The sequence below is a fragment of the Metarhizium robertsii genome, assembly GCF_000187425.2.
Source record: "Metarhizium robertsii ARSEF 23 chromosome Unknown MAA_Scf_2, whole genome shotgun sequence".
NCBI lineage: Eukaryota > Fungi > Ascomycota > Sordariomycetes > Hypocreales > Clavicipitaceae > Metarhizium > Metarhizium robertsii.
In genome coordinates, this window is record NW_011942160.1 from 394,572 (window position 1) to 421,361 (window position 26,790).

Here is a 26,790-nt window from a genome sequence, read left to right on the forward strand (position 1 = left end):
AATACTCCGTATTTCTTTTTTTAACTTTCCTTCAGGGAGTACGCCGAGTTACATCCTTTTCAAGCTTCGGCAAGACGACAAGCCGATATGTTCTGTGGCCGGAGTACATGGCGCATCACTCGATGCGCCGAGGCTGATTGGGCATCTGCATTGTTGCCCAAGGAGTCTGGTGGCTGACGAGCCGACAGAAGGAAAAAAAAAGCCAACTTCGGCCCAACCAACAACCACCCCTTGCCAGTCTTGAAATGCCCAGTGGGACTACTCCGTATTAATTGAGCCTTCAGCATTTGCCCGTCGTCACTGGATCGGAATTGGGTCAGAGCAGACCTGTGAACAGGGAACCTCCCTGTAGACTTGAAGACACCAAGGGCTACAGAGCACGGACTAGGTTCCAGTCAAGCACGAAATTCTTGTTCGGCTGCACAAAATACACGCTTTGGGCAGCAATAACGCTAGGTAGGGCACAATGCGGAGCAGAACCAAGAAGAAATCGTCTGGATCAATGCGATAATGCTCCGGACCCCTCCATATCCCGGCCAAAAGTCCACCGAGTCTGGTTGATGCAGATTGTATGCCAGATCTGAGAGAACGTGACGCGAGTTACTGCTCCGTACTCGTCCAGGACCTGCCTAGGTAGGTATGTATTATGTTAGTGATGCTGCCGTGCATGTCGGGGACAAATATCACCGCTTGAGACGCCGCAGAAGGACATGCAAACCCCATGATGTTATGCACGATGCCCAATCATGCCTCATCCATGCCCAGTTTAACACCCAGCCTTAGCAAGTTGGGTTGCTTGACGAGGGCGGGGCCTGCAAAGCAAGAGAGCGATATACCAATTTTGAGATAATAATGTGATGTGAGCAACATGCCATGCCTCTCGGCCGTGGACACGCGGCATGCGTGTTGAACATAAGGAGGGCATGCTGACCACCGAATCGATGCGAGGTGATCTGTGGCTGTTTGCCTTTTCTGTGGTTTGCATCAATGAGGCTACGGCCTTTGGTGATGGACATTTTGTTCCTGTAGCTGCGTCGAACGCCGACGCCGTTGCTGGTCGTGGTCCCAACCACCGCCTCACCTTCTTCACCGTCGCTTACGCCAGCCCTCCTCGATCTGATCTCGGCCCCCATGTGGCGGTTGCAATGCTCTTGGTCGCGGCCAAGAGAGCCATCCATGACTTCGGGGTCGACAGTTAAAACCGATATGGGATCAACCTCGTCCTAGCAGCAATACCTCATGCTCCTGTCATGGACGTGGAGCCACAGTGTGCTGCTGGTATACGCTCTACCGACGCCTTGATCGGCTTTTCTCTGTCCAAAGTGCAAGATAAACAAACAAAGAGCAAAAGTTTTCTTTGTCCGAAAGACGCTGACGGTTACTGGCGGCAGAGACTTTCACATTGCATGTCTGATGTGAACCAACTCAAATTGCATTTTATGCGATGACATCACTGTCCCCAACTTCGTGATTATTCGAGGTTAGCAACACGACCAAGAATGCCTTGGTCGTGGTGCCCGTCATGCATCGCAATACCATGATCCTTACCTATAGCAGTCATCGGCGATCTTTGAGTCAAACAACTGATATTATGGTCAACGGTCGGTTTCGTTTTCAGTTCTCTTCCATGCGGTAGATTGCGAGTTGGCAGGCGGTCAACGTGGATGAACGAGCACAGCGGATGAAAGCCAGCAGACTCAGCACGAGGCACACCGCCGTCTGTCGGGTCGAGAATACAGCCGGCCTGCATACTTGGTAGCCTCATTATGATGGATGCGAACCTGAAGCGGCGGGGAATTTGCATGATACTGAAATGAATAGAATCCTAACGTCGATACCGTGTCCCGTACGATTATTACGCCAGAGACGTCTCGTGTCGAGACTCGAGAGACTTTCTTGATCACGTGTTGCGGTCGAGGAAGCACGCCAGCCAGTGGCCGTAAAATCGCTTGACTACTGCTCCGTACTTTCGTACCCCTGCTTTGCTCTTCCGATTTCCGCATTCCACATTTCCGTACTCCCGTTGTACTGTCAGCGGCGACGACGACAGCAAAGGTCAATACATGGCCGTGATGCCATCCAGCCACAGCCCCACGTGCAAACGCGAGCCGTCCCGTTAATACCTAGCACGTCTATCAATCAGCCTTCAGCCGTGCCACGCCTCCCATTCCCGTCTTTGCCTGGCATCTTGAGCAGCTTCGGAGCCGGCCACAGCGGCAACAGTAACGAGATATCGAACACTCCATCATCCTATCCTCTGCAACACTTCACCTGTCGATTTCATGTCCGCCTCATCATACCGAAAGGGCTGGATTCGGAAACGTGTTATTCAGCTACTTTGTATCTGAGCATGGCTACGTGGCTGCCGCGAGTGGCATGTTATTCGCTGCCTCATCAAACCATCAGGGTCTTTGACAAGTAAAAATTTTTTCAGTCGTTCAATGTTTGTCTCACGCCAGCTGGCCCTCGCTTGACCCCGCTTCGATGCTGGATAGAATAGCCACGTCAGGACATGCGAACCTCGTCCTCAACGCAAGAGCGGTCACACGATGAATGGTGTTGGCACAGTCGTCGTCACAACTCACAGCCATGCCGTGCTCCTGGCCATTAGAGTCGAAACCGTTGTACATACGCAGCACCTTTGTAATGGCCGGTTAACATGGCATGTTCGGAGATGACACAGTAACGGCAATTCGGCCACGTTGATGGGCAATCTGATTGTTGCGTGATAGATCGTGGCCAGCCGTGTGCCGACCGCCCCTTGCTCCTCCTGTTTGTCTCATGACGGAGGCTGGGAGGCTGGGAGGCTTGCTGGCATCTTGGCCTCAGCGGAGGCGAGAGGAAAAATTCGTCCTCAACCCCCGTCTCGCTGTTTCTGACTGGATGCTCTGTTTCCTCCTCGACAGCCCCAAATATGCAGTGCTTTGTTGTTCTGTGCCTCGTGCCGGGTCGCGCTGGCAGACTGTCGTCACATCTGGCGCCGTCTTCACCATTCACGCGTCCTGCCGTGAATCCGCTTCTCCACCATGGCACACTCTCGTGAGACGCTGGCCAAGCAAGGAAGACGGCCACCGCCACGACCCCTGTATGACAAGACGAATCACTTGCTGTGGGATTGCCAGCGCATTCATGCGTCCCCCCGTTCACCCACGTCCGCAGTCGCCGGACCACCAAACGGCCGCCCGCGATTGGCGTCATTTGGCCAAGGGATGCCAGCGGCGCTCCATTCCATGCGGGCCTCTGCAGGCCTCTGCAGGCCTCGCTGCAGGCGTTGTTGACGTTGCAGGAGGTGACTGAACCTGACTGAAGCTGGCCGGTCCTGGTCACTCCTGGCGGACGGCTTCATCTATCGTCGTCGGGCGTCCATTGCAACAATAAAACCCGCAGTTCCCCTCGTGGCCCGACTGGTTTCTCCTTCGTTTGTAATTTCCTGCCCAACTCCTTGGATTGCAGCCCAACTCACCTTGCCGACGACCACTTTGTTTCTTCTTCAAAACAAGCTTTGCCACCCTCAGTCGCAACAGAAACTCTCTCCCGCAACCAATCTGATCTTCCACAAACAAGACCAGCCCCAAGGATTACCACTTGCCCCCATCCACACACATACAAACCGAGGATATACCTGCACTGTTCCTGTTTGCACTACAAGCTTCAAGGCGTCTAGCTCCATAGCTTTTCACTGCCGCTGGGACTACTGTTTTCCATTTTTGCCACTGAGACTTCCAAGTTGATCTGATTTGGTCTTTGGCTGTGTCTGTGTGCTTTCCCACACCATATTCCACCAGGATATACAATGCCAGTTGCTCTTGTTGTGTCACACCCGGCCAATATGCCAGGTTACAATAGCACAGTTGACCTTGAAGAGGTCCAATCACTTTCTAGGTACTGTTTTTTCTCCATTTCAAACTCCCGGACTTTCATATCGTCTGTTCATGTTGCGCAAAAATCATGTCTTTTCATTCTGCTTGCCTTTCTATTTTTTTTCTTTTTGTGATTACACACGGATCTTGCGTACCATCAGGACCATTTCCCCCCAGGACATTGAACTAGCCACATATCCGGATTACAACGGCATTTCCGCGGATACAAAACGGGGACAGTACTTGCCCGAGCCGGGCAAGGAACAGATTACATAAAATTACAGAGCCATCAAAGTGAGTATGGCCCGCTTGATTGCGTATTAAAACAGAAGAATCCGGGACTCTCGAACCTTTGGAGCATGAAGGACCATAAAACTCCTCGGATTTTATAATTGTGTACAGGACCAGCGTTGAATTTTTTTTTGGATCGAGCATTCTGATTTCCTCAGTGTGCATACATGGACATATGGACCGCAGATTAGCCAATCTGTCGAGTTAAGCTGACGCGTGGTAAACGTCGGCTCAAGAACTTAATCAAAGTTCGCGCAATCCAATTTGATTGCTATCGCAGCCGCGAATGGATTCAACAGTTTACACAAGCCTGTGAATACATGGTTATAAGCCCGCAAATGGATTTTTGGACCACATTTTATCGGTCAACTTTACCATGGACATGCTCTGTTTTTGTTTTTGGACCAGCGAATATGATTTCAGTATCGCCCTATTCCTGGCGCTTAGCGAACCGTATATTTCCATGGCTGGAGAGATTTGAATCGGCAAATATGATGCTCGGATTTCAATGGGATTGTCGACGTGATGCTTTGAATGACAACGAACCACGGGATGACTTGATATGCCGACTTATGCGTTGTCAGCACGCCACAGTGGGAACCGAATTTGCTTAGCATGGACATTTTGATCGCTGGAATCCCACGCCGTTCGGCCTATGGATTGCAAGTCCCTTACTGTCAAAAAAAAAAAAAAACTTGTACAGTGTACATAAGCTGGGTTTGTACAATCATTCCCCGAAGACCCGACTGACATATGTGGCTAACCGTTCTCAGGATCAAAGTTGACTCATGCTAGATTTCATACTGTTTTCTATGCTTTTTTTTCTTTTTCTATTTTCTTTTTCCATGAGACGAACAACAATAACGTAGTGTAAAAATACTAACCATGGCAATCATTACAGCTACCCTCAGTCATCAATGGCCTCCAATGCCGCCGCAATGTTTTCATTTGCTCAAACAGAACCATCGACAGACCTGTTGAACGGGCAGTCATGGGGAAGCACTTCAGAGAGCCATCAGAACTTTCAGGATTTCCCGGACAATGGATCATCACATTCTGGAGAAGCCGAGGATTATCTTTTCACATCTGGCCACACTACTCCCAGAGGATCAAGGCTAGAACAAGCCGCCTCCATGGATTCTGTTTGGACAAACCCAAGGACTACACAGAGCTCAGTAATGGCTCAAGCCATGGCTAGAGCAGATTCGAGCAGATCCAGTGGCTCGTCTCTCTCTCAACATGCACAGCTGAGCAGAGGTAATGTGTCCGCCTTCAGGAATGTTTCCCACGCAGCTGCTACCACCGCTGGAACCATGGCCGGAATGAACTCTTGTCTTCTCGTGGCTGCTGATGCGCATGCGGTGTCTTCCAATGCTCAAATGTACTGGCCCGAGATGGGGCTTGACATGAACATTGCTGCTGGTGGTGGCAGTGCTGTCGGCAGCGGTGCTTTTGCTGTCACTCAGGCCGGCCCTATGCACATGGTGCCTGCGCATATGCACTTGGGTCCCGAGTCTGTGTTGCCGGACAATTCGTCTCCTGGCTCATGGGACTGCTTTTCTAGCTCCATCTCCCGGACATCCTCCCCTGCCACTGTTGATGATGTTTGGCTGCCTTCTGCGCTGAGCCCCAACTCTTCGCCCGAGATTGTTGGTGATTCGCCTAGGTATGTTGAATACTTCAACGCAAATACTGAACAGACGTCTTACGCATCTTTGATCAGTTCGGAGCGCAAGGTCTCTATGGCATCAGACAAGGACACTATTGTCCCCAAGATTGAGGAGGGCGTAGCCATGCCTCATGGATATCCCTCCCGTAGACACGGAAGTGATGGCGAGTCCTCAGCTCGGGACCATCGTCTTTACAAGAATGTCACACCCGGACCCGACGGTCTTTTCCACTGCCCTTGGGAAGGACAGAGCAGCTGCAACCACAAGCCCGAGAAGCTCAAGTGCAACTACGAGTAAGTATTTGGTTCTCTGCACGATCCAGCCTAAGCTTGGCCAACTAACAGCCTGCGTAGCAAATTTGTGGATTCACACCTGAAGCCATACCGTTGCAAGGCAGATTCTTGCGAAGGGGCTCGCTTCTCCTCCACCGCCTGCCTGCTGCGTCACGAACGTGAGGCTCACGGACTGCATGGACACGGTGACAAGCCCTTCCTCTGCGTCTATGAGGGCTGCGAGCGTGCCGTTCAAGGCAACGGCTTCCCTCGCCAGTGGAACCTCCGCGACCACATGAAGCGTGTGCACAACGACCACGGAAGCTCCAGTGGCTCTCCACCCGCCACTGCCAATGGACAATCTGCCAAGGGCCGCAAGAGAAAGACTGAGGTTGCAGAGCCGCAGAATGGCACTCGCAAGGCCACGCTCAAGTCGATGCCAGTGGCCGACTCCAAGCAGGTCTCCTCCAAGCCCCTCCTCGAGCAGTGGCTCGACCAGCGACGTGCTGTTGAGGATCTCTGCCGCAGCCTAAGCAAGCCCGACGACGCTCGCAACCTGGGGCAAATCCATGAGATGCAGAAGCATCTTTCCATCATGGCCCATATGACCTCGTCCGTCACCTCCCCAGACATTCGGCTCGACACAAACCGCAGGAACTACACCACTGGCTGAATGAGAGTTGTAAGTCCTGCATCCAAAACTACGACCTCGCATAAACTGTCATGCAGCTGCTAACGTACCACAGTTGGAGCGCTCTGGTACCCGGGGCGGGGATGGAATTTGAATTTTGGGCAATGCAAGTGTTTTTTTTTTTATAAAAAAAAAGAAGTCACGCCCAGTCTTGCCGAGCTGGATAGGATATCCAGCACAATGGCAAAAGGCAATTCGGGGAAAACACCCTCCCAATCTAGACGAGCAGCTTTTTTTGCTCGAACTAGAAGGGGGGCGAATGCCACTCCAGGAGTCACAGGAATCTGGGTTAGCTCGGGAATTTCTCCGGCAGCCGTAGGACCACGATGGGAAAGGCAGAAACTGACGTTGGATCAGTAGCCCTGAGATTATGGGATATCGACTTTTTACCGTGCCGATGGGAAGCTTTGGAGCCGCATGGCTGACTCTCCTAGGCGGGAATTTCGCTTGTGAGCAGGGACGCAACTACAGAAATTGCCGCACGTGTTTGATACGTGGCGAGCTTTAACGACGAATGACAGATGAGATTGTTCTATTGTTCTATTGTTTTATTTGTTGTTTATTTATGTTTTATTTTGATGTTTCCGATTCAAATTGCTTTGCAGTTGGGATCATGTTTGGGCACTAGTATAAGTCGTTTTTCTTAGTATATAGGAATTCTTTCAGATCTTTGACACGCGCATGAAACGGCTTGTGAAAATGACTTGGACTCTCTTTTTGAATGAGCGATCGAATAATGACAGTTCCGCTTAGGCAGTTGGGTGTCCAGCTGGTTCGTGTCGGGGCGCCCCGGTGGACTGCGTGTTCATTCATGTGCTTGATGCATGTGTATTACACGACAGTTGTCGGATGCGTGCATCATTTTCGCACCGTCCTGGTTCTGCCGGAATCCCATGTGATCTAGGGAGCCGGCAGGCCGTCTTTTGCTGATACATTTCAATGCTATTCGCTGCCCTTTACCTGTTTTCGTCCCGAGAAATCCTGATTGGGTGGCAAAGAGCCCGGGACTTCGTCGACGTCGGCAGCCTTGTCGATCCCTTCCGTCACGATGGGTCGCTTCACATCGTGTTTGCGCAGTTTGTCCTCCCATTTGTGCGAGTTCCCAATCGACCCGGGGGAGCATTACCGGGGTTGGAAGAGGGGAGGGAAACTGGCGGGTGAGTTTGGCAGTTGTGAGCGCGGCCGCCTACATGTGCCCTTTTTTTTGCATTGACGACAGTTGACGATGTTGCAGTAGTAATGCGGTTGCTTGATGGTGGTTCATTGCTCGCATGCCATTGACTGAACAATGGCCAAAGCCAATGGCCAAAGCCACCGGCCCCACAGGATGGTTCGTGCCGGCCACGCAAAAATTTGACTAACCAGGTGACGTCTGGCGACTCCGAAGCCGCAAGACACCACCAGGCATATATATTCCGGGCAACACGCAACCCGCCGATTGAGCAAGCATTGGGGCCGCCGACGACCCGAGTCTAAGGGCCACGACGGACGGGCGGGCACAGCAACAATGTCGGCCTCATTACCTGGCTCCAGGGACCTGCCGGTTTCGCAATATGATTTGGGCACGTATCTCGGCCGGGTGAAGCACGCGGTGGGCTTGACAGATCCGAGGTGAGTTGCCGAAGCCGACTCGACGAGGCCACGGCGACGACAATTCAACTGCCGGCTGCATGTGCGGGAGGGGAATAATCTCGACAGCGCTAACTCGCCATGGCAGCACCCTCCTCGCCGGCACGAGCGGCCTAGAGCGCGCGAAGCAGCTCGTCACAGACTACAAGATGGGCAAGATTGCGAGCATGACGCCCGAGCTGTGGCACGCCAAAAAGGTGGTCGACTCGACGCTTCACCCTGGTACGACCGACAGCCCCCCTCCCCCCAAATCACCTCTGTCGAAAATGAGCATGCTAACACGGGCCCAGACACGGGCGAGCCCGTCTTCCTCCCCTTCCGCATGTCCTCGTTCGTCATCACCAACCTCATCGTCACGGCGGGCATGCTCCAGCCGGGCCTCCAGACGCCCGGCATCATCGCGTGGCAAGTCGCCAACCAGTCGCTCAACGTGGCCATCAACTCGGCCAACGCCAACAAGTCGTCGCCCATGTCGGCCGCCACGCTGGCCAAGTCGTACGCCGTCGCCGTGTCGGCCTCGTGCTCCGTCGCCCTCGGCCTCAACGCCCTCGTCCCGCGGCTCCGCGTCGCACCGGCCACGCGCAACATCCTCAGCCGCCTGGTGCCCTTTGCCGCCGTCGCCACCGCCGGCGCCCTCAACGCGTACCTCATGCGCCGCGGCGAAATCGCCACGGGCATCGACGTGCGGCCCGTCCTGTCCGCCGACCAGAAGAGGGGGCTGCAGGAGCAGGGCTTGTCGGAGCGCGACGTGCCGAGCCTGGGGCGCAGCCGGCGCGCCGCCCGGCTGGCCGTCTACGAGACCGCCGCCAGCAGGGTCTTCAACAGCTCCCCCATCATGATTATCCCCCCCATGGTGCTGTACCACGTGCAGACTAGGCAGGCGTGGTATAGGAACCTGATGGAGGGCGCGTACGTCAGCTCGCGGCCGAGGCTGGCCGCCGGTATTCCTATTGGCCTCAACCTGGTGCTCATTGCGGCCACGTCGTTTGCCGTGCTGCCGCTGGCGCTGGCCGTCTTCCCGCAGCAGCAGGAGATTTCGGCCGATAGCTTGGAGGAGGAGTTCAGGGGCAAGGGGGGCCTGAACGGCAAGGTGTGGTTCAATAGGGGGCTTTAGAACTGTAGAGAGAGGAGCGTGGATGGAAGCGATTCACAAAAGAGCTGGGGGGGTTGGATTTTGGGTAGATGCATTGTATATCAGCCGAGAGCAGGCGGACTTTTTTTTTTTGGCTTACAGAGAGAAGAGAGACAAGACATGTGCTAGAGTCGGAATTGATCAGACTAGATTTGCTGGATTATTGCAAATAGAAAACTACAAAAGTTTGGAAATGGCCATCTTTGGTTCAGTCATGTTGGCAGAGTATGTGCCGGCCGGCCTGGTACATGTACAGACGAGGGCGGACACAATTTATGTCTTTCACATCACACCGCCCCCTAAAGTATAGATGTTTTATACAGAGCTTCGGAATTTGCCAGAATCATTTCGTGAGATGTTCTATTTCGCCTTGCACCGTGTACAAACACAAAGTGTATGATTGACCAAGCCATAGCTTTACATGTCTATAACTGAGTGGTATATAAATGAATCCAATGCCTAAGAATCCGATGCCTAATCCGCCAGTTTCTCCATCAACTTCTGCACGGCAGGGACGTAGCACGCTGCCTTTTGGAAATCTCCCAACTTGACTCTCATCAAGTCAAACGCCAGCAAGACGCTATGCTCTTCGCCATGTACCCGGTCGCGCTTCAACGAATCTGCCTTGGAGTACCGTTGCGAAAAATGCGTCAGCAGTGTTCTCCGGGCTTCCATCTCTCGCGCCACAGAAAGCGCCTCTGCCATGGTGGAGTGCTTCTTGGCCTTGGCGTGATCCTGTTTATCGTCGCCGAATGTGCACTCGTGAACGAGCAGGTGGGCTCCCTTGCAGCCCTGAGCAAAGGCGCTCGAGGGCCTGCAGTCGCCCGAGTATGCTATGCGCAGACCAGACGTTAGTTCGAGCTGCGTGCCGTACGAGCGCCAGCAGTGAGGGACAGGGATGCGCTTGATGGATGCGAGGCCAAAGTTTTCCTCGCCGAGGTCTTCTGCAGTGGTCATGTCGCGGTCCTTGCCGTTCGGGAAGGGACAGCTAGGGAAGCGGAGGCGGTGAAAGCCTAGGTCTTCGACCTGGGATAGTTCTTCGAGCATGCTGCGATAGCGCCCAATGCAGGAGATGGCGAGTGTGGTGCTGGTGCCGTCGCGGATGGACTGCTCATACCAGGCTTTGATGAGCGATGCGGTCCCCATATGGTGGTCGGCATGGACGTGGCTGATGACGATGCATTTGAGGTTACGGAGGACATCGGCTGTTTCCTCGGCGTCGAAGGCTCGGCGAATTTGGCCTAGGGTGCCCTCACCACAGTCAAGGAGGTAGTTTCCTATACCGGGAACTCGAATAAGCGTTGCTGAGACGTTGCGGTGTTTGCTGGGCACAGACGAGCCGGTTCCCAATGGGATGATTTCAGCATCTCTGTTGGGAATGTCCTTTTCTGTTTCTTCGACTCGGGCTAGGAATTCGGCATTTGTTGCCTCGGCTTTGGCTTCCTCGGCTAGCGTTATCAGCTCTTCATCTACCGACTTTGCGGCACCTAGCAAGTCTGGGAATGGGGCCATTGCCTGGTCGTCAAAGGTGAGGCGAGGCATGAGTTGAAACTTCTTGCCTGAGCGGCCAAACTCAATGGGTGACCCGGCAGGCAGGGCGGGATGCTTGATGGTGTTGTCAAACTTTGGCAGGGGGAAGCGTTCGGGGTCAATCCTTCGCAGCTTGGTTTGGATTTCGGCAGCACCAGGATGCGTAATCATGTTGGGGCATGTATCCTGTGAGCAAAAAATGTGCTTGATGTGAGGGCGCTTCTCAATGAACTTCTTGATCCGGGCATCAGAGGTCAAGTCACTACCCAAAATCCAGTACATGACGCAGATATGCTCCATCATCTCTGGAGATTCCCACTCTGGCCGCTCCAAGAATGACTCGAGGAAGTCCGGTGAGGCAATGTCTGCAATAATGATACCCTTTCCAGGCTGGCGCTCCCCCAGGACCATATCGGGCGTAACTACCTTACCATCCTTTCCTTCTACCGACTGTCCAGCGGTAAGGAGCTTGAAGTCTCGGGGTTGTACACCGTGTTCTTTTGCAACAACGGCATTAAATTTACCCCTTCGGTCATGACACTTGACGATATAAGACATTGACGTGTCTCCGTAGGCGGTTTTGGGGAGGGGAAAGTGATTGATGGCCAGGACGTCTTCATTCTTTCCGTCCCCAGCGTTGTCACCAGGGTCAGGAAACACCCAGGCAGTGAGGTCTGGATTTGAGAGCTCGACGTCATCTGAAGCGAATGGTCCCCGGTAAACTCTCATGGTCTTGCGGTCGATGATGACCGCTTTGTCCGTAGGCTTTAAATCGCGAATTTTCCGAGGTAGCAAGACTGACCTGTTGTTGAGGCTGCCGCTAAACATGATCCGCTCCACAATCATACCGGCAACTTCTGGGTCGGAAATCTCTGATCGCCTTTTCGACGTTTGGCCTTGTGATTGCCCACCATTGCCGTTTGAAATTTCTTCGTGACGCCGTTTCGGAGGACTAGTCGACCGAGCCCTCTTTGCAGGCACTTTCCACACCCGAACAGCGTCATCCGCCCAGTCAGGTTCCGTCTTGGCAGGGTCGATGCTTCGAGGATCTTCCCGAAATTCGTGAGGCCGTACGCTGATGGGTTGTCGAAAGATGACTGGTCGACAGGCTGCCAAGATGTGGCAAAGGTTGTCTCCTCCATGAACACCAATGCCTCCGTGAATTGCAGGTTTTAGCAACTTCTGCCCTTTTTCTTTCCTCTTGACATTTTCGGTGACCGTATGCTCCTTTGCTGCATCGATTGCGCCACCAACACTGAGCAGATATCCTATCAAACCACCCATTTGGTTCCAGCCAATGCTTCCGCTGAGAAAGACGTGCTCCGTGCCCCCCATGTGAATCTTTCGACTCCCAAAAGCTCGCTGTGTGCCTTCAGCCACCTGGCCGAAGATGTACGATCTCTTGTCATGGTGGAGGTAGATGCAGGTTCCTGGGGTATCGGTCGACGGAACTGTCGCAACTTCGACCGTGGTGGTCATGATCGAGCCGTCAGGATGGCCTCGCGGACTTCGGGACAGACGTGAGTATGCTCGTATGGCGGGTACTGATCCAGGTCCGTGATTTCTTTGCGCCGGAAGTCGACAAGCTAATGGACGGCACCTGCGATTAGTGAGGCTAAGTTGTCGCCGGCTAAAGAGTGACGCCGAGAGCAGACAATTAGTGCGCAGACCCTTTGCGCCGCATATTTCCATCAGCGAGGGCGGGACGACGTTGAAAATATAACAAGATTGCGAAGTCCACAAGCGCAGCTACATGAAGGCTTGCCCCACGAGATGACTTTTTTTCTGGGTCAAGCAGACATGCGGGTCGAGTCACAAACGCCGAATGACGCATCAAAGAAGGTTGCAGGCAAAGGGTATTTGGATGACTAACAGTTTTGGAGCTGGGGAACCAACCGTGATTGGCCACAGGTAACTGTAAATAAACTCGAGCTTGCAAAAGCACCAGACCCTACGGAGTACTGGACGAGAATGTTGCTGGGTATTGTGGGCGACGGCGAAACTGTGTCTCAACCCGATTAAGCAAATGCTTTTTTGGCCATACGCAAACTGGGAATTGTTGATAAAGAAATTCATTTGCTGTCAGCATACAGTGTAACCAGCAATCTCTTGATAGGCAACTTCTGGCAACCTCCTCTCTCCAACTCAATCTAGTGATATAGCCAAGTTCTCAAAATCCCGCTCTGCCATACATCAACCGGCCTCACCACATCGGAAACGAGGCTGTATTGACATAGTCAATGTTTCCCGCCTTACACTCAACCCGATCCGTCACTGTGCCCCAAATAGTGTCCCACACACGCGAATGCTTGCCGTAATTGAAACTGCTCTTCCAGCCCCTTCTGTGATGCAAGTCATGATCCTCAATAATACCCTCTACATCAAGCCATTTGTACAACCAGCTCAGTGGCGTCGGCGCGGTCGCATAGATTCTCAGTCCGCTATGTCCCAAGACCTCAGTGAAGATCAAGTACTGATGACACATCCACAACTCGTAAAAGCCCATGGGCAACCCAAACACATTCTTGATGGTGTAGAATGCCAACAATGGAATGACAATCATGTCAAAGATTTCCTGGACGCCGTCCGCGTACAGAGACAGTAAAGGGTTTGGGTGTTTGGTCAGATGGTGAGTGCGATGGAACTGCCACAGGCTGCCCATATCATGCATCAGTCTATGATACCAATAAAACCAGAAGTCGACGGCCAGGCCGTATAGTGCAATCTCGACCGGGAGCCACGTCCAGCTTATGGAGGAGGGAAGCTGGTTTTTTCTGTACGCGAGAATAATGACTAGCATCGGGCGAACGTTGCTTGCTGAGAGGAGTGACATGAAGACCTTTTTGACGTTAACGTCTGGCACACCGTCTCGCTCGTGCTTGTCTCCATCAAGGAAGCCGTGAATATGGCCTAGTCTGCGCAGAATCTGTATCTCGCGGACACTATTAAATGTGAGGAAGACATGGTATAAAGCAAATGCACCGATGACACTGAGATTGCGTCCTGTGAAGTAAACAAAGGCGTGGTGGATAGCCAAAGGGATAACGGCATGATTCAGGATCCATCTGTGCATCTGCCAGTCCGGCAAATATGGCACCGGGTCATCTTTTGAGTGCACGGGTACAGGCTTGTCGAGAAAGACGTGATGAACGTCAAGACGGTCTATGAGACGATGGTAGATGGTCCACTCCGAGCGAGGCGAGCGCCGCCAAGTAGACCTCATAGAGTCTTTGGGGTTGCGTTGAATTTCCATGATGTGTCCCAATTGCGTGAAAAACAATCAACACGCTAACAGTCCATGTTAAAAGACGAAAATGAACCCAAATAAAGGCGAAAACTGCCTTTAAATCCTTAATACGTAACCGTAGACGAGGCGGTTCTGGCAGTTCACCCGGCTCCGTTCATAACATCGTGGGTCGATCTAGAGGTAGTGGCGGCATAGCGATCGGGACAAGTCTCCCCATTAGCCGCGCCCTTATTTCAAGAACGGAAGCGGAACCTCGGCTTCAGAGTTGAATTTCGAAGAGTAGATTGCAATGGGTACCCCAGGTTTCCCCCTCTCCTAGGGAGTCGGATGCGGAGATTTGTGGCAAGTCAACAACGCATGGCCTTTTTTTAAGGTTAACATGTGTACGCTACGAACTGGGGTAATAAAACACTATTACGCGCAAGCCACTTACATCCAATCCCAGCAATCAAAGCCTAACCCAGCTCTACCCATTTCCAGCCAGCCGGTGATGCAAGTGGTTCAAAAAGGCGAGATTACACTGCGCCGTCGACGACGGATCCGTCTGGGTGACCGAATTGTACGCGTTTTAGAACTGAATAGATGTACACATTCCTGATCGACATGGAACTCTTCCTTCTGGTGAAGGCAGTAGTTTTTCATGGGATACATTACCGTGGTTGAACTTGGAGGAGAAGCTATGCCGCTGAGTTGAAAGAAGAACGACAAGGAAATGTCTTTTGAATCACTTTTGGCTTTAGGTTCAGTTTTCGATTCGAGCATCCAAGATAAGAAGACTAGTTTCGAACTTGAAAGCGAGGTGCCTATTTATTTGCGAGAGGGTCTCAACGCCACCAAAGAAGTATGACTAGAAAACGCACAACTCCGTCCTCACGGCCTTGCCCCTCGCGCAGCCGTCAGAACGCGTCTGGGTTTGTCTATACATACTGCAGCGAGACCGTGACGTCTAGTGATGTGCGCGGCAAGATCCAATATGTTATCCTCGCGTTGCGATTCTGGTTGTAGAATGCTATCTTGTTGTACATGGTGGCTTATTTCTTGAATGGCCATTTGTCCTTGCTCGCCTCGAGGTTGCGCGTGGCATGTCGTGCTACCGTATGACTCTTCGGAGGGAGGATGTAAGCGAAATACGCTGTCATTGTACCTGGATTTGCATTACGAGGACACAATTAGGGCCCCGACGGCCCTGACTCAATGTGAAACGACCAGGGCGAGGCAATGGATGTTGCCTTCACTTGGTTGAGCCCTTCCGCATAGCGGACCCAAAAAAGTGTCCGGTTCAACAGTAGGCTTCCAGCCAGCTGCATTACCCACTACCTGATGGAATTTTGTCAGTAGACCCTAGGCTCGCATCATCGAGTTATGGGTACTCGTGACGCCAGTCCGGAGCTTCGGCAATCTCATATTATTGTAAATCCGTCGTCCTGTCAGGGGGTGGGTTGTTTAAGGAGTGCCCCGTCCGAGCCAGTTGCCAGTGAAGGCGGCTGTTGATGGAGAAGTGAAGAAGGAATAGCAAAAACAGAAAAAGGGAGGAATTATGGATGCAAAGACTGGCTTAAAGGATATGTTGATCGACTCCGTAATGTCTGGATTTTTGCAGACGTCAGGGCCCGCAGCCAGTGGCACATGCATGTGCGGATCTGGACTGGAAGGTGCCCAGATAGCACCTGCCCGTATGCCCTCTCCTCCCACCAACATTGAATTACCTGCCTGGGCACCTTTGGCATCTCGACACAACTTTATTTCGCCAGCGTCTCTCATTCTCCTCCTTGGGGTTGTTTGTATGCCTACGCTGACGAAGCTGTTATAGTCCCCCGATTATTCAACAATTAATCAACGGTTCCAGTACTACGTACCTCCGCCATAATTCGACAGACAAAGGTTGCTAGGCTGAGCTGACTAGCCAAGTCAGGCAGTAACTACCCGTCAGCGACGAAGTGGATGAACCACTTCTAGGCGACTCCGCCATCCCATTCAAGATGGTTCCACCATACCTTGATGGCGCATCAGCTTCACTGACAGCCAGGCAAGTGGACATGGGGAGTCGGATCGATAAAAGTCACGGAGTGCTGATCGATCAAGTCGAGACCACAATAGGTGGACTGCGTGGCCAGGACTGGGGCAGTCGTCCCGAATGGAATGGAATGCTACCCTGGCAGCATGGCAGCTTCACACCAGCCCAGCGGGATCGCCGAAGCCACCGACATGGTGCCCTGGTTCGCGACGTGCATGTGCATGCAGTTTGGAGCAGTGAGGCAACGGCGCCACTTCAGTCAGGATCTGTGCTGTGCTGTCATGCAAAGCTCCATTTTGCTGCCATTGTTCGGCTTTTGATTGCTCGACCGTTTCCTGATTGCTCTCCAGGAATAGCAAAGTACTCGCCGCTACCCTGTAATACAAAGGCTACTATCAGACAAAAGCTCCAGCATTACCCCATGCAGGCAAGCAACAGACCTGATAACTCACTGCCGATCAATGGACGGGATCTCCGGTCTCCAACATCCAATCCCAAGGCGTGCATCTTGCGAACCACATGGCTCTATCGAGTCACGCGCGGAGTTCAGCCTATTGCTCGCCGGCAATTTATTGGCATCAACGTCCGCTTTCTGTCGCCGATCCTGTCGAAAAAGGTTCAGTATTGCCCATGGTTCGTGTCACCCCTGTGCCCCATGATTTAGATCTTGCCTTGAGACACCAACAAATGCGGAACGTGTCACATTTGAACAAAGACGGTAAATTACGGCATATGTACAAGATACCGGGGACCCATCTCCTGACCATTCAGATTGATCCTTCTCGCCCGCTGGCCGGAGCTTACAGCCCGTCGTTGGTTGAGAGCTAAAAGCTTACGGTGTAACTACGAAGCGGGCGCCGCCACCAAGAGCTACGTATTGTAGAACTCAAGTCACCATCAACATCATCAGCATCACGTGCGGTTTTTGGCAGCGAGGACGGAGCAGCAACAGTTTTGGCCTCTGCGAATGCTCTCTTGGTAGTTTTGATGACGTGTAGCTGCGAAACGACTAGAACACGCCGAAACGTATTTTTGTCCTTGAATCTATCTGCGCCTAGGCCAAGGATCGCCACGTTGAGGAGGATAGAGACGAACAGGAAGTACCAAGTTCGAAGGGACATCCTAATTTTGCGATGGGAGAGGTCGCGGATCCTGCATTGCAGGTCATTGTTCTAGTAAGTTCTCACTGATTATTCCGTACCGTCAAGATCTTGCCTGCCGCTGCTTAAGGCCTGCGAGGCGCACACTCTTCTGGGCCGCACTCGGTCGGAGTGTCGACTTGCAATGATTTCATCAACACGCGTGTCGTTAACTTGTCTTAGGGTTCTGGAGGAGGACCGCAAGAATCCAACATCACAGCATTTCTGGTACGATCCGTCGCCGAGAAATGGTCTAAAGGATCCATCGTCGCCGTTGACGCTGGCGTCCATCTCTCCGCCATCACCCGTCTGCTACAAGAATCTTACCCCTCAACACCACCTACCAACTTACCTTTCACATTAAGTGCTGGAGCATTTGCTGGACTGGAATTACCATACGCATCCGCAGCCGCTAATGCAGCTCATGTCACGAGATCCTTGGTCGACACATATCTCATTACACATCCTCATCTCGACCACATCTCTGGGTTTGTTGTTAATACGGCTGGTCTGCCGGGGACTCGCCCCAAGAAGCTTGCTGGATTACCCAGCACCATCCAAGCGTTCAAGAACCACATCTTCAATAACGTTATCTGGCCTAATTTAAGTGACGAGAATAATGGTGCCGGCCTGCTCACCTACTTGAGGCTTGTTGAGGGCGGCAGCCCAGCTCTTGGAGATGGTGAAGGAAAGGGGTATATGGAAGTGTGCGACGGTCTGTTAGTTAAGACCTGGAGTGTCAGTCACGGCCACTGTATTGAGAGACATCCTCATAGGGGTTCCGCCTCTAGTGTGTCGACGCGTTTTGGCAGTCATGACGCTTCATCGCAAACACCCAGAAGAGATATTCACTACCACACGGCAATGCAACCTACGCCCAAGGCCACTGGTTTGCTCAGCCAGGCTGCATTTTCGGCGGTGTCATCGACGCAGTTTGCTGCCAGCAATGAGCAGGAAAAATTCTGCGTCTATGACTCGAGCGCTTATTTTATAAGAGATCAGTCACATCGCCGCGAGGTGCTCATTTTTGGAGATGTTGAACCTGATAGTATCTCCCTCAGTCCGCGGAACCTGTACGTTTGGCAAGAAGCTGCTCCCAGAATTGTCTCTGGCATACTGGTCGCAATCTTTATTGAATGTTCATACGACGATTCTCAAAGCAATGACCGACTATTTGGACACTTGAAGCCGGGCTTTCTAATGGAAGAATTACGGGTGCTAGCGAATGAGGTTGAAGTTGCGCAGAAGCTTGGGACCTTTGATTCCAAAAAAAGAAAACGTTCAAGCATGGATGAAATCATGAACCAGCGGCGGAATCCTTTCGGCAAACAGGGCTTTATGTATGATGACTCTGTATCACCGAAGTCGATCAAGCCAACGGTACCAAAACAGGAGGCAACACCGGACCATGTTGATACACCGCATCTGGCGACACCTACCGATGAACTGTCCCTGCATGATTTCGGGCCAATGGATCCTATTCTCGAGAAAAAGCCGCTTGAGGGCCTCAAGGTGATCATCATTCACGTCAAGGATCGACTGGAAGACGGACCACAGGTGGGAGATACCATATTGCAGCAATTACAGGACTATGAGAAGGAAATGAATCTTGGGTGTGAATTTATAATGTCCAAATCGGGAATGAGTCTGTACTTTTAGCCGGCATTGCTTTTGTTCTTTTTTTTGCCTCTCCCCCTTCTTCTTTTCGTTTTTCTTTTTTCTTTTCTTTTTTTCAAATCTGGCGGGGAGTTGGGTAGACGAGGAAGTGTGCGGGAGTTGTGCACGCTTGGAGATTATACACATCATGATGCATGAATGGATGACATCTCAAGGTACTTACATATCTATATCTATACCACTTTTTGGGGTCTACTCTATAATCTGCTGTTGTTAATGAGTTCCCGCTTAGCATAGGACACGCGTGTTTCGACGAGAGCACTTCTCTCACTTTTGAGTTTTGATCCTCTCCAGCCCTTGATGTCCGCCAAGATCTTCCTCAAACTTGGGTCTTGGCAACTCAAAGGCCTCATTCGTTCTGCTATACGTGATGCCCCCCATCCTTCCAATGGGTCTCAAAACCTACAAACTCGGTCAGCACACGACGACAGCTTACCCGGGTTGCCAATTTCGCATCCAAATCCGACTTACCGCAGGATCGATCATGTTTCTATCCTCATTGACAGCGTCCTCCCTCACCCAAAATCGGACCCCTTCCAATACCACCATGACCCCTGTCTTCTGGCCGGAAACCCTGCTCTCCCACTCCTTCACCATGTCGAGTTTCGCCTCCACACTAAACACGGCCTCCCTGACCCGCGGGCACTTGACCACGTCGCACTCCTCCGCAGTCAGCCCACTAACATCCCATTCCGAGGTGCCGTACGGCGCGTCGATGCTGGTCGAATTGGCAGCCTCGACAAACGAGTCCGAGATGACATTGATGACGCACTCCTTGGACTCGAGCAGGTTTCTGAGAGAATCCTTGGCCGAAGCAACGGAGCTGGCGAAGCCGACGACAAACAGCGGCGGGTCGTGGTTCACCATGTTGAAGTAGCTAAACGGCGCGAGGTTGGTCGACCCGTCGCCCGACCGGGTGGACAAGAAGGCAATGGGGCGCGGGACAATGCCCGATATGAGGAGCTTGTAGTTGAACACGGCCGGGCGGCCAGGCTCGTACGGGTCGATGGAGACGTGGGCCGACGGCGGCTCCGGCGTGTTTGCGCCGGAGCCAAACGTCCAGTCTGGCGCGGTTGTCTGCGTGACGTTGAACGAGGCCCGGGGCGCCGGGGGACGGGACGACTCGACCGTCTTGAAGTCCGGGTGCGGGTTGCGGCCGGCGGCGGCGGCGGCGGCGGCGCGGGACATGCTGAACGGGGCCGTGAGGCTGCGATGGCGCACGAGATGAGATGGCGGGCGAGGCGTTGGGCGAGCAAGCCGGAGGGGAGGCATGGATGTGCACGATGGGGGTTTTGGCAAGATTGTTATTTAAGAGAACTGCGTGGAGGCATCCTGCGGCCTGCCAAGAGGATCGAGCTCCATGATGCAATTCTTCCCAATGGAGTCAAGTTTTGTCCCAGGTCCACTAGAACTTGGCGAGGGGCTCCGCTTACCAAGCGATTACTGTAATTGCTCGCGGCGAGCGGCGTGATTGGCTTGCCCTTCCGTGACGGGTTGATTAGAAATATTAAGGGTCTGCCGAGTCTCGCCGGGGTTGCATCGCCGGCGGGGGAGCAAGGGAGGGGTGGAAGGAAATGCAGGGTGACGGCAGTTGCCCGTGGACGAGACGGTAGTTATTTCACCTGGTTTCCGGGTTTTCGCGAATTTCAACGACCATCTTGCGCGTGGGTTATTTGATGACGAACTCGACGGACGCGGCGTGCGGGGGCTCACAACGACGTGTCACGTAACATTACTTCTTAACTGAGCGACGGGTTTGCAAATAACTCCATTCTAAACCATTAAACAGCACCAAGCCTGATATATATATACAAGACAACAGATGAAAGAAAAAACAGGGATGGTATAATCTCTTACCAGGGGGTCTCGGAAAGTTTTCTCCCCCTTTCATTACACACTTCTTCCATATGCTCAAAACGCAATTCCGGTTGAAACTAGGCAAACCGGCCAACCAAACACATGTATCACGCACACCATAGCTATCCGAATATCCTTTATTTCTGCCCCTGTGACTTGAGCAGCGCCGCCGGAATAGTCTTGGGACTAAGCGCCTCCGATTCCTGCCGCCTCCGCGCTGGAAGATGCCATCCGCTCTATTGACACATCCTCTTGTGGGAAGAGTCGTCTAAATCGCCGTCGGCGCGTCGCTTGTTCCTTGTTGGCCTGTTCGGGCCGTAGGACGGTGTATGGCATGCCGCTGCCGCGTTGGAGACTTGCTGCGGAGCTGCAATGCGAGCTCGCTTTGTGCTGGGGGCCTCCTCGGCGTCGTTGTAGTCTGATATTTGGCGCTGGCCTCGCTTCCGCGGCGCTGCCACGCGTGACGGCACTGTCCTGGGGTCGCTTATGTTGTTGTTGTAGTCTGGTAGTTCCTGCAGGCCTCGCTGCTGCGAGGGTTCTTGCTTCACCCTGGGGGGACTGTCTTCGTCCGAGTCTGGTGCTTCCTCCACGACTCGCTGCTGCGAGGGTTCTTGCTTCACCCTGAGGGGACTGTCTTCGTCCGAGTCTGGTGCTTCCTCCACGACTCGCTGCTGCGAGGGTTCTTGCTTCACCCTGAGGGGACTGTCTTCGTCCGAGTCTGGTGCTTCCTCCAGGACTCGGCCCTGCGACGCCCATGGCGTTGGCATCTGGGTAGATGACATCGAGGCGTTGAAAGTTGGCGTGGACATGGATTCCTGCCAGACCAGCACATCTTCTCTTGGAAATACGATTGGGACACTCTCCTGGGTTTTATGGCAGTTCTCGAGCCACTCCCCCTGATTGAAACCCAGTGAGCCCGGGCAATTCAGGTTTTTGTTATCTACGAGCTGGCCCTGACCGGCGGTGCCTGGTAAAGGATACAAATTTTCTCCTTCAAAGACCCCATTTGCATCCGTTAGGCATGGCCATAGGCAAAATGAGCGTGTGTAGCAGATAGCGTCGTTATATGAGGGTTCAAAATTCTCCTTGGCGGGCTCGTTTCCGCTCCTCTCACCGAGATCGTCTGTATGAGCTGTGGCATGTGATTTTGCCGATTGTTGAATGCTTCTCGGAGATTCCTCTACCGCGTCCGTGTCTTTGGCGCTGCTGCGCTCTTTTGGGGCACGTCTACAGTCGCGTTTGGTTGTCTCAAGGCTCTCGCTGGCCTCTTCGACAGCTGTCTGCGCCGCAGGGTCGTTCCTTTTACCCTTCTTCTTGGTAGACTTCTTTTTGGGAACATGCTTTTGAGCATCCCCTTTCTCTTCCGCTTCGTCGAGTCTTTTTTTGGCCTCCTCGGGCCGTTCCTTGGCCTGTAAAAGTTTTGTCTCGGGGTCATCGGAAGAATCCCGATGCTCCGTGTCTTCTTGTTTTGTTCTCGCACCCTGTTTTGAAGCGGCCTTGTCCTTTTTTTCCGGATGTTTGTTGCTGTAATTTTGCTGTCCTTCTTTTGCTTTCTTATAGTATTCAATGTCGCCAAAGCTATAATCGAAAGTGGCCCTGATGCCCTTGGGCCTTTCTTTGTTGCGTTCATTTCGTTTCCTTGCCCTTGTCCCATTTCCGTCCATGGTTCTATATTTAGTGTTCTGGTCGGTGTACCAGGCAGTCAAGGCGAAAGTCAAGGATGCAAGGTGCCCAGCCGAGTATGTCGGTTCCTGGTAGAATTCGCAGTCACCGCTGCCACTGTTGTTGTTTCTGGCGTCGGCCTCGCGTTTGGCATCAACAATCTTCTGAGCAATCGCCTCTTGCTCCTTGTAAGTGGCTTTCCGCCATTCCTCGATTATGGTGCGGGAATGGTCTTTGCCGTCCTTGTCCAAACGCACAATGTTTCTATCTTCCCTCTCAAATTCGCGCCTGTCTCCTTTCAAAACCCCGTCGGTGAGATATTTCTGCGTCTCCTCTCTGGAGAAGACCTCCTCGAAGCACCGTAGGTGTAAGACGAGGGCTGGTTTCAGGGGGTCGACGAGTCCTTTTCCCGTGAAATTTGGTAACTCATCGAACGCAACCCGGAACTGTCCTGAGCGAACTGTTCTATTCTTTGCGGGGCAATCTTCCCACCTGCAATTTTGATCCCAATCTCGATTTAGACGACCGCCGGCTTGGCATGGGGCGCTCTGAATCCACATTGTGAAGTATTTTTTCGGAGGCTCTTGTGAGTCTTCCGGAGGCACTTTTGACTCTTGGCTTTCCTCGATTTTAAACTTGACAATCTCCCTAATATCCTCTCTACTAAAAGTCTTACGCTCGAGCTGCCCAGACTCGTTGTATTTGAACCCTTCATTACTCTGACCGTTGGGAATGTTCTTGGCTTTCAAATTGATTCCTTTTCTGAGACGGAATTCGGTGAAATTTTCGTAGACTTCCTCCGGCTTGGTATCGGGCCTTCCTTTTTTCTTCTGTTTGCGAAGGTTGCATACTTGGCGGAATCTACCCGTCTTCGGGTCTCTTTCAGGCTCTTGGTCCTCGTACTTCTTCTGATAGCGCTTCTGTTTCCTGATGTCTGGTGTATCATTGCTGTCCTTGTCATTCTCATGGTCTGTAGCAGCATACTCGGTATCTGAGTCTGCCACGTCGTGACTTGCCGTAGGCCGTGAGGTTTTCACCCTGCCTTGACGACATGCCTGTTGGGAGGGCCGGGCCGCATCAACGGCCGTGGCACCATTGGCTTCATCGATATCGTAACCTTCACTTGGCTGGTGGTATTCCGGCGAAATACATTGGTGTTGGCTATACACCGGCAGTGGGAGCAGCTGAGAGGCAAACACCTGGGAGCTTGAGTGGTGCTGGCTCAACGATTGCCTGGAACCTTGGCCACCGTGGCTAAGCATAGCCTGGCATAACATAGCCTGGTATGAGGGAGGTTCATTCATCTGATTGTAACACTGCGGTGCGCTGGGTTGCAACCCGGGTTGTAGGCCCAAGTTCGGAGGCCATGGGTCACTCGGAAAATGTGTCTCCATGTCACGACCCAGGACCTGGTTGTTGACAAAGCTCAAGGCGTAGCCGTCATGGTTTGCGTTGACTGTGTGCTGTTGCTGTCCATAATCATGGCCGTCATAGGCCGTGTTTGGCCTGCGTCTCTGGGGCGTCCGGGTGACAGTATTCGTCATGTTGCTTGGCTGTCTGCGGCCCATGTCGGTGTTCTGTGCGGCGTTATTATAGTCGTCCATGGCTCCCATTCTTGGTCTTATGCATTGAACATTCTTCCAAGAGAAAATCGAGTTTGGGACGACGGAATATATAAGAGCCAGCCAAGAGGGCACCGGCAGCGGAAAGCACGATTTGAACACAACGGACATGGACAGAAAGGGATTTACAGCCCGTCTATGACTTTCTTGCTCCTGTCTTGTTCTAGCTCACAAAAAGCCGCTGAAAAGGGCACTGCGTCTCTTTCGCCGCGTACAAAGGCTGCGGCTTGTTGGATTATCCTCCATGTTGGCCGTCCGTGAACGCTGCTAAACAAGACACTTTGAACTTCTATGTGTGCTGAAAGTGACTTTGTTAGTCTTTGGGTCCACCAATGGACTGGATTCCGTCCATTCAGGGCGGGAGGAGGGAACCAAGACTGCAGTCGCCGAGCTCGAGCTACGTGATGGGAACATTTCATCTCTGAACCGAACGGGCTTCACATCAATCTCATGTATCCAAGATTCTCGCCTTCAAATCATTGCAGACATGAGTTCCCAACATTCATGGAAACCCCGTAGATTGTTTTTTTTTTTTTTTTTTTTTTTGGCGCAACGTGCCATCATGGACCTGCTCATGGTGTGGCGAGCGTCGCCATTACTCGACGAGACCGACATCTCCTTGGCTTTTTCATCAGACGCAGGAGTTCAATGAAGGAACCAAGAACTGCCTGCACGGCCAATCTCTTAGGAGAGGCTGAAAAGATGTCTTGGACGCTGCCGGTCGGGTTTGATAGAGCAAGACATGGAACAATGAAGAAGAAAGCGGGAAGCATAGAGGCGCATGTGGGGCCTGAAGATGCAGTGTTCAAAGGTCAAGCACAGTCAAGTGTTGATTCAACACTGTTGAAAGGTCAACCGCGGCCCCAACGCCCTTTCCGCCATCAAAGTTCCATCAAATGGCAACATTTCATTGAAACAATCAATGCAGCGTTGCCCTGCGCCGTTTGAGCCATTCGACTGTTGCCCGCGGCGCATTCCCACGGCGAGAACTATCCAAGAAGAAATTCAGCAAGATCCCAGCGTCAAAATCGACATTTGCACTATATCCGCTGTATCGACGCAGCAGCATTGGACGCCGCCGTTCAAACTTCACACGTCTTTATCCCACGCATTCACGGCCGTCCTCGGGCAACCATCAACCACGCTCATGTCATCATTTGAGCGCTATGCGCTTGATTTTGCGTCTGTAATCACCCCTGCTTCACAATAAGCTTTGACGCGAAGCACCAGGCGTAGCTACATGGTCGGACGCATTTCCTAGCCCGGGCTGCGCACATTGTGCCAACAGACAAAAGCTCAGTCGAATGCGCAAGCCAAGAATCTTCATTGAGCCCGGCCCTTTGCTCGATCCCTGCCTTTCTCCATTCATTCCTCCAAGGTTTTGCGACACGGCAGCTAAAGAGCGCCGCGTTTTTGTACATGTGGACACTTGCTCAAAGAAGAAATGGGATGCTTTGACGTGAGACCGGTCCAAGGGATCAAAAGAAAGCATTCGGGGGAGGGCAACGGGTGAGTGCTCTTGGGCGTGGAACCTACTCTGCCATGTCGACACACTTTTGGACGGCGATGCTTTGCTTGCAACCTGTTGACTTGGCTATTCTCCGAATCCGACTTTGCTAATCAGTAGGCCGTGTTGGTGTGATTGTCATCTTTGCATGAGGGCTTGTGCTATGCTGTGTTGTGCGTGCTTGTTAGCTGTAAGTGAGAAATGAAGACTGCACGAGTTATTTCATTCACAAGTAGTTCAGGGAACACGGCATATTCATGGACACGCGGTATACTGACGTTGGCCCATATGGATCTTGCTCTCGTCGTTGACATGGGAGGCATCGATATCGATCGAGCCACTACCTAAGGCCCTCCGAAACACAGAAACGGTCAAGGAACTCGATGTTGGAAGTTTAGAAGTCCAAGAGCATTAGGGTTTCCGGTCAGAGTGTACCAGAGCGCTGTTCCTCCCCATGTTTTTCGAGTTTTCGGCACACAATGCCTTGATCATGAACTCTGGGAAAACACGACCCGACGCTTCGTATTAGGACATTCAGAGACTCAGCACTTTGAGGGTATTGATAGCTGCTAATACTCCACTGACCGCACTTGCATCTAATATAGGTTTGCATATTGCCGTCTCCGCGGTTGTCGGTAAGAAAGCTCTGCAGCGCCAAGTCAGTCATTAGTAATTGCCGAAAAATCGACATGCGATTGAAGGACTGACATGTAGCCTCCTTTCTCTAGGGTTAAAACGACCGCGTTCGTCTACCTGTAAGTTTTCATGGCTGGCGCTAATTCTCACCACAGCACATGCATCGGCCACCCAGAATGAGAATGATACGGAACTTCCACGAGTCTCAGGTGCGAAACAATGGAGACCAGTAAAAGTCTCCCTTTTTATCCTTTTGATCATACGTCTATTGCGAGACAAATCCATATCGCTGCCAATATCAGAATAGGTGTTGCATACGAGGCTCGAATGTTGACAGGCACTTCCAAAATTGGA

At 52.4% G+C, this 26,790-nt stretch overlaps 8 protein-coding genes across 8 annotated transcripts; 4 read left to right on the forward strand and 4 right to left on the reverse strand.

Annotated features, from left to right (window-relative positions):
* Positions 1 to 899: 899 nt before the first annotated feature.
* Positions 900 to 1,199, forward strand: MAA_10772 (cyclin-dependent kinase; the record flags this gene model as incomplete). The annotated part of the gene is made up of 1 exon (XM_011412691.1): positions 900 to 1,199. One exon carries the CDS (start codon positions 900 to 902, stop codon positions 1,197 to 1,199), a length of 300 nt encoding a protein of 99 aa, XP_011410993.1.
* Positions 1,200 to 5,068: 3,869 nt separating this feature from the next.
* Positions 5,069 to 6,766, forward strand: MAA_07097 (C2H2 transcription factor; the record flags this gene model as incomplete). Its single annotated transcript, XM_007825095.2, has 2 exons — positions 5,069 to 6,114; positions 6,175 to 6,766. The coding sequence occupies 2 exons, from the start codon at positions 5,069 to 5,071 to the stop codon at positions 6,764 to 6,766; spliced, it is 1,638 nt and encodes a 545-aa protein (XP_007823286.2).
* A 1,525-nt stretch (positions 6,767 to 8,291) lies between these two features.
* MAA_07098 (Tricarboxylate/iron carrier) lies at positions 8,292 to 9,527 on the forward strand (the record flags this gene model as incomplete). The annotated part of the gene is made up of 3 exons (XM_007825096.1): positions 8,292 to 8,395; positions 8,502 to 8,635; positions 8,704 to 9,527. 3 exons carry the CDS (start codon positions 8,292 to 8,294, stop codon positions 9,525 to 9,527), a joined length of 1,062 nt encoding a protein of 353 aa, XP_007823287.1.
* Positions 9,528 to 10,019: 492 nt separating this feature from the next.
* On the reverse strand, positions 10,020 to 12,554 carry MAA_07099 (uncharacterized protein; the record flags this gene model as incomplete). Its single annotated transcript, XM_007825097.1, has 1 exon — positions 10,020 to 12,554. One exon carries the CDS (start codon positions 12,552 to 12,554, stop codon positions 10,020 to 10,022), a length of 2,535 nt encoding a protein of 844 aa, XP_007823288.1.
* Positions 12,555 to 13,278: 724 nt separating this feature from the next.
* Positions 13,279 to 14,328, reverse strand: MAA_07100 (fatty acid hydroxylase superfamily protein; the record flags this gene model as incomplete). Its single annotated transcript, XM_007825098.1, has 1 exon — positions 13,279 to 14,328. The coding sequence occupies one exon, from the start codon at positions 14,326 to 14,328 to the stop codon at positions 13,279 to 13,281; it is 1,050 nt and encodes a 349-aa protein (XP_007823289.1).
* Positions 14,329 to 17,469: 3,141 nt separating this feature from the next.
* Positions 17,470 to 19,134, forward strand: MAA_07101 (Cyclic-AMP phosphodiesterase, class-II; the record flags this gene model as incomplete). The annotated part of the gene is made up of 2 exons (XM_007825099.1): positions 17,470 to 17,511; positions 17,659 to 19,134. 2 exons carry the CDS (start codon positions 17,470 to 17,472, stop codon positions 19,132 to 19,134), a joined length of 1,518 nt encoding a protein of 505 aa, XP_007823290.1.
* Positions 19,135 to 19,419: 285 nt separating this feature from the next.
* On the reverse strand, positions 19,420 to 20,340 carry MAA_07102 (nitrilotriacetate monooxygenase component B; the record flags this gene model as incomplete). The annotated part of the gene is made up of 2 exons (XM_007825100.1): positions 19,420 to 19,554; positions 19,624 to 20,340. The coding sequence occupies 2 exons, from the start codon at positions 20,338 to 20,340 to the stop codon at positions 19,420 to 19,422; spliced, it is 852 nt and encodes a 283-aa protein (XP_007823291.1).
* A 905-nt stretch (positions 20,341 to 21,245) lies between these two features.
* Positions 21,246 to 24,275, reverse strand: MAA_07103 (uncharacterized protein; the record flags this gene model as incomplete). Its single annotated transcript, XM_007825101.1, has 1 exon — positions 21,246 to 24,275. The coding sequence occupies one exon, from the start codon at positions 24,273 to 24,275 to the stop codon at positions 21,246 to 21,248; it is 3,030 nt and encodes a 1,009-aa protein (XP_007823292.1).
* Between the last annotated feature and the right edge of the window lie 2,515 nt (positions 24,276 to 26,790).